Source organism: Microtus oregoni, unplaced genomic scaffold (genome assembly GCF_018167655.1).
Source record: "Microtus oregoni isolate MIOR12 unplaced genomic scaffold, Mior012 000038F_ref0000394, whole genome shotgun sequence".
NCBI classification, from domain to species: Eukaryota; Metazoa; Chordata; class Mammalia; order Rodentia; family Cricetidae; genus Microtus; species Microtus oregoni.
In genome coordinates this window covers 8131054-8146837 of record NW_024543097.1, presented here as the reverse complement: position 1 = coordinate 8146837, position 15784 = coordinate 8131054, and the positions used below count along the sequence as shown (strand labels likewise).

Sequence of the window (15784 nt, the reverse complement as noted above, 5' to 3'; positions counted from 1 at the left end):
ATCTTGGGCTTACATCTGTTGAGTTTAATAAAGATTCTGAACTCCTTGTTAGAAGCTGACTTTCAGAAATCCATCTTATTGTTACTGAAATTAGTATTTTGAATTTTAACAGTGGATCTGTAAGCATTTTATACATGGAAAGTAAACACTGTTTACACTCATTGTATAGAATATGGAAAGAGCACCACTGTTGCCACTTAAGTCATTTTAACAGGATAACGTAACAAATATAAGAGCAGCCTTATCGTAGGCAGCATGCTCCAAGAGAAGTGAAAGCATTGAAATTTGCAGGCTGAGTGGCGTCATTTCAGAATCTATTGCATAAAATCACTGGGTTTGGTTTTTAGGCTCTTCTTCAGAAAATTTGTATCCTCACCTATCATGGAGACAGTAGATGAAGATGAAGACGTACAGGCTGAGAGATTGAGAGTTGAAAGTGGTGCTGCTGAGTTTGACCTGGTCCAACTCCGTCGTCTCACAAAGACCTACCAACTTATCCACAAAAAGATAATAGCTGTTAATAACATTAGCCTTGGGATACCCGCTGGAGAGGTAGGGACCATGGTTTTAGTCTTCTAGTAATAGAAAACTCAAGCCCCGAGTATCTGTGTGCATGCGTGCGTGTGTGTGTGTGGGGGGTGGGTGTGTGTGTGTGTGTGTGTGTGTGTGTGTGTGTGTGTGTGCTGTATAAATATTTGGTTTTGTTGTCAGGGAAGATTTACCCCCAGAACACAGAAAGTCCTAAATGCCTGTTTCCACTGTTGCTGTCTCTGGGATGGACCATTGGCAGGACTATCATCCTTGAAGATGCTGTCTGACATCTCTCATTCAAAGTCCTTCAGAAATACAGCTGTTCTCAGAGGGACATCTTAGCATGAATTCACTTCTGTTCTTAAGTTTTCCACCGACATGAAATTGAGGTAGCTTTGCAAGAAGGAAAAGAATATGGCTGCCTCTTTTTAGTTTGCTGAGCAGAGCTGGAGAGTGCAAGCATCAATTCATTCAATGACATAAATTATTTCATCAGTGGCTCTTTCAGCAATGTTGTGATTTTGTGTAAAGTATGTGAAATCTATAACTGTAATTACTTCTTTGAGTTAGCACATCTTACTTGAGGGGTAGTTTATCATGTCACATAAGGGGTACCACAGCACATGTAAAGCAGAGTGTCTCTATCTACAGGTGCTCTGGTGCTTAGAGGAAAGAAAGCACATAATACCCCCCATTTTTTTTAGAAGAGAAACTCCTACCAAATGCCAGTGGAGCAGTATATTATCCAGATATAATTCTAGTGATATATTCTTCCGGAAAGGTGTCTCACCCAGGGAGGAGGAGGGAGTTACAATAGCAGCATGTCTCTATAGCTCACATCTGTTTTCTTTCTCTCCCCGTCTTAGTGCTTTGGTCTCCTCGGTGTGAACGGAGCAGGGAAAACTACTATATTTAAGATGCTGACTGGAGACGTAATTCCTTCGAGTGGGAACATCCTGATCAGGAACAAGAGCGGGTACAAATGGATACTTACACTTACTGAGCACAGCACAGTTTTAACAAGCTTTTATGTAGTTTCATGGTTGCATTATGACGTCTTTGTGACCTAAGGAGGGGAATCACTAAAGTGACTGAAGTTTATTTTAAACCTTAACTATGACTCTGGTAGTAAAAGTTTTCCCTCTTTTATCAAAATTCTCTCTATATTAACCAAGACAAAGTGACTAACCCAATACTAGTGACCCACTCTGTTAGAAACTCATGTGTGCTGATCGTCTCCATTTAGATCCCTGGGTCACGTGGACTCTCACAGCTCATTGGTTGGCTACTGCCCTCAGGAGGATGCCTTGGATGACCTGGTAACTGTGGAAGAACACTTGTATTTCTACGCTAGGGTGCATGGAATTCCAGAGAAAGACATCAAAGAAGTGAGTACACATACGGAAAGCAGCTTACTCTGAAGACCACTGCTATCTCTACCCCTTCTCTCACGGTATGCCTGGAAAAGCCAATGCGCCATGCAGGAAACCATAACATGCCCTTCTAATCAGTGACCCAACTAGGCTTGATTGTATATTCTATATCCAAACTTGCCTAAGAGCGAAGCTTTAGAAGTGCCTTGGCCTTACTTTGTTCAGCTCTCTTAGTAAGTAGATATTCACACCGTGTTTGACTCCAAGTTGAACCTTGATTGGTGATGTTAGTAATTGTTTAACTGTTCAAATAAATGTTGGTATACACGATTCTCTGCAAAATCTCCAAGTGAAATAGAAGAGCTTCCATTTCTACTTCTTTTTCTATTCTTTATTTTTTACTTATCACTGCATGGAATTGAACTCAAGGCTTCATACATGCTGAGTATATAACCTACCACTAAGTTGTAATATCAACTTTGACTTTTATTCTGTAACTCTGTGTACCACTCAACAATTTATTATTTGTAATGGACTGACTAAACACTTGAAAGGCATTCCTTTGTTCTTCCAATTCCAGAGAATTGATGGGAATATCCAACTAGGATTTCATCATTTGCTAGGGTTGCTTTACTGCAGAAATAACTGCAAGAATCCAGGGTTCCTAATGCATGGCAGTTTTGATAGCAGGTCAGTTTTCAATAGCCTTAAAGTCTTTCTGGCAACTCACAGCTCGGTAAAAACTAAGGATGAAGTGGGATGGCAATCAACAGGAAACTGGCCTTTGAACCCCTCTGCCTTAGGTCTCTGGCTTTTAAGCATTGCAGGAGAATGCTGGGGTACCAGCATAAGGTAGTCTGTAATTGTAAGCACATACAAACATTTGAAAACACACCTCCAGGAAATTGTTTTTCTCTTTTTGATGAAGTGTTGATTTATAATCAATCTTTTAAAGATGAAAATGAAATCTGTGTTGAATTTAAATATTTTCATTTCTTCCAGACCTGTATTCTCCCCTAGAAACATTTCTTGGCACTGGCATGTTTTGGTGCCTTAAGGTCTTGACTCAGGGGTGGGTTGCCTAATTCCTCTTCTTCTTATCCACAGACAGTTCATAAACTCCTTAGGAGACTTCACTTGATGCCCTACAAGGACAGATCTACCTCCATGTGCAGTTATGGCACAAAGAGAAAGCTGTCCACTGCCCTGGCCTTAATAGGGAAACCATCCATCCTCCTGCTGGTAAGAGAGGCATTGGAAATCAAACTCTAAAGGATCAGAGCAAGATATCCAGGCTTGTGTGGAATAGTTGTTCCACCGGCAGCGCCACCAGCATCTAGTGAAGTCTCACTGTGTGCCAATCACTGTCAAAGCACGAGGACTACGGCATAATGAGAATTTGTATTAACAAATAATTTATGATCGTGTCAGGGTCCTCAGAAAAACAGATGTGTCTGAAGCAATGACGCAGGAGACTCCAGAGAAAGCACTCAGCGTGTGATTGGGAAATAGCTCCAAAAAAAAACTCAGGGGTTCAAATATGTTTTAGAAGAGGTTCAGATTTAATTCCCACTTATTGATGAAATCATCTTCCTGTTAGGTCCTGATCAAGTGAACTAGCAGTGTCCAATTTTTTACTGTGGAAAGAGGTGCATTTTAGAACAGTGTTGAGCTACAACTATATTCCTTTGTAGCTTAAAAATGTGAAGTTATGGAAAAAACACTGTGTTGCTTCATATGCATTTGGTAAAGGACCAAAAAATACATTCCACATTTATATTTGGTTAAGAGCTGCAAAATTTAATTGATCACCTGAAAATGCAAATTGCCCACACTAGTGATATAGTATTCTGCTCCCGAGGCCCACCAAAGCAAAAGGGCCTTTATTCCAGAGAAATAAACGTGTCCCTATTTTGGAAGATTGCCTTCATTCAAGAACCTCTGAGTTTAAAAAGAACTTTAACTGCATGCAGTAAAACCCAGCTATAAATCAGCACATTATTCCAGGGATTAAGTCACACAGTGGATCCAATCATTTAAGCTGCCTAGACAGACCATATTTCCAGAATACCGGAAGCTTCTAATGCATTACATCGCTGCCAGTCAGTGTTTATAATGGAAGCCTATTGTGTAAGCATCCCTTAAGCTGAACAAAGCAATCCTGGGGCCCCCTTGTGAGATAATAGATGAAGAGCCGTTTGCATGAAAAAGTACCATGTAAATGCATGTAGTAATGAGCTGAGGAAATACAGGCTACAAGCTGAAGGCCCTGCCGTATGAATACACTGCATATTCATTACATTTTCTCCATAAAATAGAAGCAGTGACAATACCTCCTTTGTCATCTCCTCAAAGTAGCTCTCACCGCTTTATTTAGATTCAGCGTACTGCTACGCATGATGAACTTCTGGTGTTCTCATTTATTCCATTGCACATACGTTTTGAAAATTTTTATTTAATTGTGACCTATATTTTTTTTTCATTTATCCACCTGTTGGGATCCATTACTGCTTATTTACATTATCTGTTATTTCGTTTTTAAAAGTATCTTCTGTCTGAATCTATAGAAATCTCATTGACTTTGAAGACTATTGTGGATTTTTCCACTTTGGCGACTTCTACAAATCTCATTTTTATTTTCCCAAAGAGTCTTAAATTTTTATTAATAACAAAACACTAAAAGTACATGCAGAGCATAGTCACGGAGATGTCAAGTTGTGTTGTCTTCTGCTTCGCACGGCACAGGATCGCTGGCAGCCACAATCCCACTTGCAGGGGGAAGATGGCAATCTCGTTGATGGAGCTTCAAATACATATGTGAGAACGTAGAATTAAATGTAAAAACTCTGCTTCTCTGGTAATTGAAGTAGATTTTTTTTTTCCCAAGGAAAGCTAAGAGGCGGATATAAAGTAACAGGATGTCAGCTTCACCGAAACACTTCTTTAAACAGACTGACAATTTTAAATACTTAATTTTGAGATTTTGACAGCAGCAGAAAAAAAGCTTATTATTTATAAAACATATACATGTATAAAACAAGTTAGTCACAGGACCTCGAAAAGTGCTTTCTGCTCCCAGGGAGTTGAGAAGTGGTGATTCTTATAGAGAGCCTCATCAAACATTATTTGATACATTTTTTTCTGCTAACTCTCTATTAAGGACGAGCCGAGCTCTGGGATGGATCCCAAGTCAAAACGACACCTCTGGAGGATCATTTCAGAAGAGGTGCAGAACAAGTGCTCTGTCATCCTCACATCTCACAGGTAAACCGAGTCAGGGCCCTGGGGACTCTGCTGTGACGCATATAGAACATGAGTACTCATCAGTGCTCAGAGTATTTTCTTTTTAATTGTGTGTGTGTGTGTGTGTGTGTGAGAGAGAGAGAGAGAGAGAGAGAGAGAGAGAGAGAGAGACAGAGAGACAGAGAGACAGAGACAGAGAGAGACAGAGACAGAGAGAGATCTGTTTGCTTGAAGAGGTCAGAGGACAATTTGAGAAAGTCAGTGTACTTCTACATGAGGGTCTCACAGAGCAGACTCAGGTAGTCAGGTTGGAAGCAGGTGCCTTTATCAACTGAGCCCTCCCATCAGCCCAGTTGGAGTATTGTATGTTTGTAGTGAGTCAAGACTGGGTTTCACAGTGACGATAGTGTGGTAGGACAGGGCACAGGGTCTCAGCAGACATTTTTACTGTGAAGCTCTCATGACTTATCCTTGGTTATTGTTCCCAACTGCCTTTCAAACGGTTTCACACTCCTTAGTCTCCTCCTCGTATTAGTCAGGCTGAGTGCCTCTTGACTCTGCACCCCCTCGCCGGATGTTCTGTCTCCATGCATCTCTTTACGTATGTTTTCTTCCTGAAGTAGTCACCACCAACTCCTTGCAGGTCCTCACCTCGTCAGTCCACCCACACTGCTCTCTAGCATATCTTAGCCCTCTGGCTCTAAGTACGAAGACACTGAAGCATTTTATCTATGCCTCTTTGACGACATTGGCCTATTGTTACGATTTGGATTAAGTTCACCTTTCATTATAACGATCGCACAGCAGAAAATAATTAGATGTGTTTATTCTGAGAGTTGTGTGTATGCCAACATGGAGCCTGTCACCCTGAAGCTAATCATTGCACTCCCATGGACTTCTGCATGGCTTGAACAGGGTGATAACTGGGACTCCCTCTAGGTACCATCACCCAGAAAACGAGAGAGCTTGTCATCAGGTACAAACCCCAAAGAAAGCCAACTAGAGTATGAGATAGCAAGGAAGATGCTCTGGGTGGTTTTGGAAAAATGTAGGTCTTGAGTTAGAGCTTGTGTGAGCTGGGAAGGACTGTTGGGTTGGACAGTAGATGGTCTAGACAGGAAAGATGTCCTTGAGTGTAAGAGGACAGGAATAAACCCCGTCTGAATATGCTTACTTTATATTTCAAGACTTTTTTTGTTCTTTTTCAAGAGAGAGTTCTTGTCATTTTGTTTGTGAGTCTAGTCTATCCTTCAACAGGAACCCTCAAGGGAGATGGCTCCAGTACCATATTAAACTAGTTACACGTATGCTTACCACTTTAGCCCGGTTTCTGTGTCCTGGATGTTAGTAGTAATCTGCCTTCTCTTTTAGCATGGAAGAATGTGAAGCCCTTTGTACCCGGCTGGCCATTATGGTGAATGGAAGGTTCCAGTGCATTGGATCTTTGCAGCACATAAAGAGCAGGTAACCAATAGATACGGCTTTGCACATTGTGTAGGGGAATTGTTCCAGCAGTTATGCCTGTTGCTTACCCCAGTCTTCACTGTGCAATGGATAGAAAACCTGAGAAGACTCTCCTCATTGGAAGTAGTCATTAACCCACCTGAAATTTTAATTATTTTATTAAAGGTTTATTGTATTTTTAGTTAAAAACCTCCAAGTCTTAGAAAGTTTGAAGCTCCTCATAGTCATAATAATAAATCATTTACAACCAAAATACTCCCAGGAAGTAGTTTCACAAGTATACCCAATAACAAATTAGACTTGACAAGTACGTGAAGGCATGGATTTTTAAATCTACCATGTTGTTTGCCATTTGCTCAAGCTTTCTGTAAGCTATTTAACATTTTCACCACATTCAAGGCCTTTGAATCAAGAATACACTGGGGAAAGATGCATAAATATGATATTAGCATCACATTAAAATTAAATTATTAATTTATATTCCCAAGTTATGTATATATGTAGGTGTGTGTGTGAATCTCTAAACTACAGCATGATACTTTATATATTTCCATACAGAAAATTAATTGTCTTATCAAAATAGTATTATGTGAGATAAAGACAAAATGATGACAGAGATATTGAGATGCTTGTAGGGTGTCATAACTTGTGCATGAACTCTGCTCTTAGCAGAGTTAACACCAGGATACTGATTGACTGCATACTTAGTGTTGGAATCCCAGTGTCTTTAACCTTCGTGACTGTCATCAAATCTCCAATGTCCTGCCTCTCAAGACCTTGATCTAACTTAGAAAGAATTTAACTCCAAAAGTTGGCATCTATCATTGTCACTTGACGACTGTCAAAGAAAACCAAGATTGTGTGCTTTCATTTCAGTGTTGCTTTTGCTCCAAGATTCTGAAACAGTTAGAGGTAGAAATTAAAAACAAACATAAAAATAAAACATGGCATTGAACTGTCCAGTTTGCAGCATGAGCTGAACTTTTATAGCAAAATGAGTCTTTATATATGATAAGGGGCTGTAATGGTCAGCCTGGGACATATTTCATTATCTAGAATTCCAAAGGAGCTATTTTGGCAAAATGTAATTCGCACTGTATTTTTGCACTTTTAGGTTTGGACGTGGATTTACTGTCAAGGTTCACTTGAAAAATAATAAAGTGAGCATGGAAAACCTCACAAGGTTTATGCAGCTGCACTTTCCAAAAACATACTTAAAAGTAAGTGATGTTTCTGCTTTTTGACCTTGACTGGCTTTTCGAGTAATAACAAAGTGGATGTTTGCTATTTCTTAGTGGATCACAGTGTTGTTATTCATCCTAACCAATTAGTTCAAGATGTCAACTTTATACAAATAAATAAAGCCTCCAGATTATATAATGTTGTAGGTATTTTAAATTAATGTAGTTATTTTATACCTGCATATTAATTTCTTCCTTACAAAGTCTTTATAATCTACTGAATTTGTTTTCAAGATGTATACATTGCCAGCTTAATAATCACATACACACGTTAGGGAGCCAAGGATTGACAGGCATTATATGACCAACGGCATTACTTACAGAAAAAAAATAGTGGACTCAGAATTCTGCAGCTGGGAGATTTTTATCTGCTTTGTTCCTCTCCTTTGAAAAGTAAGCCCACAAAGGTCTGAGCAATCCTCTGCTCACAAAATGATTGAAGTGTCTTAAAGCTGGTTCCTTCTTGCTTATGCAGTAAAACCGACCAGATGGACACACAGGGATGTGCACATTTGTGTCTCACATATTTAATGTACTTAGCAGAAAAATCATCAGAATAACATCTTTGACAGACAGGTCATTTGTACAAATTGAGGATGACAAATAATTGTTGTTAAAAGGAAATCAAATAGAATCATGAAAAGAAATTGGAAAGCTGAGAGTTGAGCCTGCCCGTGTGGAGGAGATATCCAAGGAGTCATGTAAGAACTCTGAACTTCGTTTCTCTTATTTGTAAGCAAGACTAAACACCTACTTTACACAACAGGCATGGAAAACGTCTGGTGTCTTCACAAACTATAGGGCATAATATTAACGTGCGAGAATATTAGATAGCAAAGGAACACATTTTGAAAATAATTGTTTTACCTTCATAAACTATTTTGCCTCAGCCTCCCCAGGTCTCGCATAATTTCTCTAGGAATATTAGCTTTCAAGTCTCTTGTCAAAGCCCATCTTTCTTCTACAAATGGTGTTCGTCTTACACAAGGAGTCAGTTGCTTGGTTGTAATGTTCATTTACTGAGTCAAGATTCCATTTTCCCTGGTGTTTGCCTCCTGGGGCAAAAGCTACCCAAAGTAAATGAGCTGATGATAAAGTCCATTTCTCCCCAAGAGAGTACCTTTATACTTTTGCAATAATGTCTATATCTCTTCAAATGGAAAATACCTGCGCCGATCAGAATTAAACATGCAAGACAATCAGATTACAGGAACAGGGTCAATGAGAGTAAAAGGTTATCGGGGGGGGGGGCAGGTTCCAGACAAGGAGGGGAGAAAGAGAAAGTCTGGAAAATAAGCTGAGACGCACCAACTTGATAGTGCTACAAACACCGCAGAAGTAGATCCCGCAACGAGACAACATCTGACCAAGCTAGCATTCAGCTTCTCTAGCTGCTTTGTGGCAGAATGAATCAGCATGTCTGGTTCCTAGGCTTCCAAGGAGCCTGCTGCAGTAACTCATTTGTGGAGGAAGGAGCATCAAGTCAGTTGTGTGAAGGGAGCTCACAGAGAGGAAAGGTCAACATTCCTTAAGTTCCCATCTTAAAGAGAGATGCGTTAAAGAAAACCAACCGCCCCCCCCCCCCCAAAAAAAAAAAACCTAGGCAAAACATTGAGAAGAGCGGGTGTTAGAGACACTCCAAGAAAATGGCACTGGGTTATGAAGTACACGATCCTAATGGTTAAAGCCTAAGAACTGAAAAGCCTTGTCAGGTTTTAAGGTGAGTCGAGAAAAGTAGCCAATGGTTTCTAGACAACTTCAACACTACTGAAGCCTAGCCATCCTAAACTCATATCAGCTGAACAGCAAATCAGTTAAAATTGACCCACAAGATGAGCATATGGGATGCATCCTACAGGGTCCCCCTGCCCCCAGATGAGATGGTAACTTTGGAAATGCTCATGGGCCCAGGATGCTTTGGAACTTTCACTCACTTTCTGATTTGTTTTCTCTCTGATGTCCGTAAAACTTCTCATTTCATCTCTATAAGCTGCTACTTTCAAAATTTGCCCATTATTTACACCATGGCACTGTTTCTCCCAGGAAAAAACTTCCAGCATTTTCCCCAGCTGTCCATAAAGTGAAATCTGATCAAGTCGATGTTACCTTGCCATTGTCAAACAGGTCTTTCCCTTTGGTTCCTGCAGGATCAGCATCTTAGCATGCTAGAATACCATGTGCCGGTCACAGCAGGAGGAGTAGCAAACATTTTTGACCTTCTGGAAACCAACAAGACTGCTTTAAATATCACAAATTTCCTCGTGAGCCAGACCACTCTGGAAGAGGTAAAATGCATGCCATAATCCATAGCAAGTGTCACACATTAGTTATTATGCATCCTGCTTATTTCTTTTTAATGACATTTAATTTACTTTTAATTAAGTCAGTATCTAATCTTGCACCTGAAAACCTTAGCAAAGAGCCTAATTTATTTCTAACTGCATTTTAGATATTAAAAAATAGATATGAAAAGCATTCGTAGCTATTTTTAGTGGAGAAATGAAGTTATTTTTTCCAGTGTAAATGACATCTACTTCCATAAATGTTTACGTGTGCATGGAGCAGGAAACCATTCTCGTCACCTACGAAATAATTAACTGTTAATGCTTCCTCTTCTTTCTTCTGGGTGGGTTTTATAACGAAGGTTTCCATTACTCAGTTTCCTGAATTAGCGTGTGCGGGACGAGAGACCGAGAGTGTACAGACCCTCACTTACATTCATTAAATTCACACACTTAATACAGCAAACGGAGAATTTCTTCCTCTTCCTTACACATCTTAATTACCTTTCCACTCCAGAGTGGAAGGCAGCTCCCTAAGTCATCCACCCACCATCTCTCCACTGAGTGTTATACAGCTCAGCCAACGCAACGTACAAAAAACAAACTTTATGCTTGACTTTGAAGTAAGCTGGAGAGTAAGACAATGGATTGTCCTGAATTTTATGGATTAATGTTTTATAGGGACTTAAGTCAATTATGGTTTTGCTAACACTGAGGACCTACTTATTCTTAGACTTATTTGACCAACATTGAACAACATGAATAGGAAAACTAGATCCTCAGTGACATTGAGATCAAATTTACAATTAATAAGTTTATTGATTTTAATCACATAAAAAGGTCTTCCTGCTAGATAATTGGCAAACTTAACATAATGGGAGTTTTCTGCACAAATTTTATTCTGTGTATTACCTGCTGAAACTAGTGAATTCTCTCTTGATATTTCTATTTAAACATTTGATAGGGGATCAGGCTGGGATCCTTATCATATGTGATGAAGGTTTCAGTGGGGATCATGTGGATTATAGATGCATGGCTATAGATCCTTAACCATAGATTTAAATTTAGACTATGGCAAAAATGTACTCATAGTCACAGAAACGAGCATACATTTTAAAGTCTAGTTGAAGTTGGCTGAATAAATGGACTTCTAGGGAGGATGCACATGCAAGCCTATGAGCATGTCCTGGAGAAATCTTTTCTTAACTTTAAGTGTGTGAGAGGAAAAAAGGGAGGTAGTGAAGGAGGGAAAGCAAGAGAGAGTGGAATGGAGAGACAGGCAGAGAGAGATGAGGGGAGGAGAGAGAGGAGAGAGAGAGAGAGAGAGAGAGAGAGAGAGAGAGAGAGAGAGCCTTATTTCTTTTATTTACCTGGCACTAATGTCTTTCATTCCCTTAAAAAACTCAGGTTTTCATCAACTTTGCCAAAGACCAAAAATCCTATGAAAATGTCGATACCAGCAGCCATGGTTCCTCCATAAGCATTGACTCACAGGATGGCCAGAGAGAGTCTTAGCACCTGCAGCAGCAGATTCAACTTCAGCAAATGCCTGATGGATGCCTTTCCAAGAGGACTCCATTTTTAAAACATCTCTTCCTTTAAAAGTGTTATGCTGCACACAAGTGCACAGCATGAGACTGACAAATTAAAATGGATACCAGCAAATGTTATTGCTCCCGAAACAATAGCCCTGTACTCAACACAGTGAGCATGCAATGTTTATGCCGGTGATCCTTATGCAAATGGTCAACCTCACGATGGATGTCTTAATTTATTACTTTCAATAAAAGGGCAGCTTAAAAAACATGGGTATTAGTAGTTGAAAAAGTAAGGCCAGAGAAGAAAAGTAAGGTGGATGAGGGGAGACAGTTAGGTGCTCAAACAAAATAACTTATTTCTAGAAAATAGCATTAACCCATGAATCTAGTATTTTGTGTAAAGTGCTAAGGACTGGATCAACATTGACAGAAAGCAGTGAGCACAGTCACTATAGGAGGTGCGTGTTAGTTTCAGTGCCGGTGAATACATGGGGCCATGGTGAGCCCCGCAATGTGCCTTAGGGTAAGAATACAATGAGACACCAGTTTACCCTGGTGGTAAACCAAACTTAGATCCATTCCAGTTGTGCCTGGCCAATGTAAGGCACACGGAGTAGACGCTTCTTGCTTATTGAGAGGAGACAGGTGTGTCAGCTGGGCAGATCCTGGAAACCGTAGAGAACTCACATGCTGCTGGCAGGCAACATTTTTAAAGCTCTTCCAGAAACCTTCACAATTCTAGTTTCTACACAGGAAACCTTGCTGTGAAAGAAAAATTAATATGGAAATATTTTTTTCAGCTTACTATCTCTCTGGTTGACTTGGAATTATATCTATGATTACAAGATAGACTACTTGATAATGCCAAGTTACATACCCTTTGAATGTGTGTGTGTGTGTGTGTGTGTGTGTACGTTTGCCAGCTTTGACACAACTGTTCTGTTTCAATGACCAATAAATTCAAAGTTTAAAAGAAGCTATTAATGATGCCATTTTGTTTGCTAGGGAAGAGCCAGGGACCGCAGTTAGGAGACACATGGCCTATGAGGTTCCATGTGACCTGACCCCTGCTTCCTTTGTCACTCTCATCAGCATCCATCTCCCCTTCTTGTTTAGGATTGAGTCCTGTTGGTCTCTTGCCGTTCCCATGATGCTCTACACTCCTTCCCATGTCTGAAGCTTTTCACTTAATGACCCATTAATTCAAATGCTTGGTCTCCACTGACTGTGTCCATCTGACAGTCTTGAGCAATGTTACACTTTCCCAGGGAAGCTTTACCGCCTTGCTTTTTCAGCGTACATCTGATTCCTCCATTCTAATACTACATTGCCACTCCACTTTTGTGTGAAAGCTTGTATCATAATTTGTCATGTATCTAGGCTTTCGATATGTCTTTTAACAGATAGTAACACAATTTTAGGAAATGTAAAATGTCCTTAAAAGCCAGGAATGCTTATGATCCCAGAGTTCAGAAGGTAGAGGTAGGGTGATCATGAGTTCAAGGACAACTGGGGCTACCTTGTAATTCAAAGGCCAGCATGAAGTACATAGTGAGTCCTTATCTCATAAACAAATACAAAGGAATTAACTCAATACTAGAACAAGTACTCACTACATACGAGTCCCTGGATACAGTCCATATTAAAAAAAATGGCTATATATGGACACCTATATCTGTCTATATATACATACATATTCTTTTATTTATATTATAAAATGATACATTTATAATCTTTTAGAATAGAAACTTTAATTCTGAGGGCATGGGAGTCTTCAGTCCCAGATTCCATGAAAAATAAAAAAAAAATTTACTACTGGAAATTGCCCTTTTTGTGGTAGGTTTCTTGCTTGCTTGATTGTTTCTAAGAAATGGTAGGGAGGGAATCAAAGCTTTAAATGGTCCTTTAGAATGAAGAAAATTCTAATTTTTTTCACATCCATTCACTGGGCAGCTTCATTGTAGACTGGCCCCATTAACATTACATCTTCATTAAAACTAACCACATTCACAAATGCTTTATATGAATGAATGCGGAAACTAAGGAATGGATATGTCAACCCCTTCTTTGATGAGGTGCCTTCACAGAGAATGAAGAGCCTAAAGAAAAATAAAAGACAAGGGGGCATGTGCTGACTGGAGTTTTTAACCATCTTAGGGCATGGGTTAGCAGTTCCTGCCAACTGAATCTGCACTTTGGTGGTTCTTACCTGGCCTCTCCTCCAACTGCACATTCACCTAAGTGTTTGGTACTCGTGTCTCTTAATAGACTTGAAACTCAGTGAAGACAGAATCTGTTTTGATCTTCCTAACACTCTCACCACCTACCTGCACATAGAAGAAGCGTTATGGTGTTTAGTACGTATGTGTTGGTGATATGAATAAATAAATGAATAAGAAACAAAAGAGGAGCTGGTGTGGTTGGCATGGAAACCACACATCCTGAATCTGTTTAAATTTCTGAAATGCAGTTTCCCATGAGATAGCTTATTCAGACAAAGGGAGAAAAGAACGATGTTTTCTGCCATATTACAGTAAATCTTCTGGGATGGGCGGGCTTGGATAACATCTTTGAAATCAGAATTCTAATGCCATGTTTTCATAGATTGTTGCACATTTATCTCTTCTTTTATTGGGGTAGACCACATAAGGGCTTCACGGTTCCCTTTTCACATAAAAATAAGGGACGCATATGAAAATTTACTTAATTCTGTATTCCTGTGGGCCTCTCCACAACAGAGCAAGTGTTTTCAGAATTCCCAACCCTCCGAGGAGGATTCTCCACTCTTGATAAAATGTACAGAATCTCCCTTCTTTCCATGAGTTATTTGTATTACCTCTGAGTATTGCGGCAATTTTCAGTTCATCTACAAAACTAAATTTTCATGATAGCAAAACATTGAATACAAAATAAGAAAAAATTGGAAGATGATATATACACAGTCTTTTCCCAAAATGTCCTCTGCTTTTCTAATTCACTCCCCCCAAAAATGGGTGAGTATGTCCTGGGTGGGGTGAGGGTGGGGAAGATGGAGCAGGCTGCTACCCTTTTACTTCTACCCGAACTCAGGGGCCTACTTGATTCACTAACCAAAACTTTTCAACGTAACACAGCAAGTTAAAAGAAAAAAAAATAGTGTTTTCTTTGACACAGTTGATCTAGTGGCTACTTGCTATAAATTCATACTCATTTGGACAAGTGGGAAAAAAATCTAAAGTAAAAAAGAGATATATAATTAAAGCAACCATATCGACTACTTACTAGTGATTTTTTACATGTGTAATGCTGGGTCATATGTGTTATATCTATTAAAATGTTACAAATATTTATTGCTGAATACATTAACTTGAATGTTTGTGATTTCTCCACACTTTAGTGATGAGCTGTAACTGTGCCTGTGCGGCTGGCATGGACGTCTCTGGTGCTGCTCATACTGCTTGTGTTCTGGCTTCCACTGTTCTCTGTGGAATAGCCTTCAGGAGTGAAGGACATTGTGGGAGGGAAGTAGAAGCATTCCATAGCTCTCTTCTAGGATCACTCTGACCCAAAGCCCTGATTCTCAACGACTTTGTTCCTACGATGTAAGCACCTGTAAGGTATCCTACCCACTGGGGATTCCAACCCTAGCAGATTCTATTCTAAATGCAATTGTTTCACTTTCTCTTTGGATTGTTCCATCATTAGTTTATAGGATAGTAATTCATGTCTATGGGTTGATGAATTGATCTAATAATTCCAACATTTTTCTTATAGAATATTTAGGATTTCTACACTTATTAGAATATCCCTCAGAAAAGGTCATTATATCTCTCTCTTTTTTAATTTTCATGATATTTATTTTTCTTCCTTGTCTATTTCTCCAACTAGAATTTCCAGTAATATGTTGAATACATATTCAAGTCATCTTTGGCTACCTTTCACCCACATCTTCATTGTTATCATGAAATATATAGAACACAGTTTGTGTCTATCCATATTTCATCAGCTATTAATGGAACAATCTAGATTTTACAATAGACAACATGCATTTAATAGGCAACATAGTGAATTAACTTTTTCAAAAACACCTACACATCCACAATCACTTTAACCTCAACTTAATGCTATAAAGT

General features: G+C 39.4%; 1 protein-coding gene across 1 annotated transcript in view; it reads left to right on the top strand.

The window, feature by feature from the left end:
- Positions 1 to 12648, top strand: part of Abca12 (ATP binding cassette subfamily A member 12) — a 166902-nt gene extending 154254 nt beyond the window's left edge. The window contains exons 45-53 of the mRNA XM_041631970.1: positions 348 to 552; positions 1398 to 1507; positions 1778 to 1919; positions 3012 to 3146; positions 5065 to 5168; positions 6519 to 6611; positions 7726 to 7831; positions 10000 to 10137; positions 11542 to 12648. Coding sequence (XP_041487904.1) covers positions 348 to 552; positions 1398 to 1507; positions 1778 to 1919; positions 3012 to 3146; positions 5065 to 5168; positions 6519 to 6611; positions 7726 to 7831; positions 10000 to 10137; positions 11542 to 11649 — 1141 coding nt within the window. The 3' untranslated portion in view covers positions 11650 to 12648. The remainder of the gene's footprint in view (positions 1 to 347; positions 553 to 1397; positions 1508 to 1777; positions 1920 to 3011; positions 3147 to 5064; positions 5169 to 6518; positions 6612 to 7725; positions 7832 to 9999; positions 10138 to 11541) is intronic.
- Positions 12649 to 15784: the final 3136 nt, after the last annotated feature.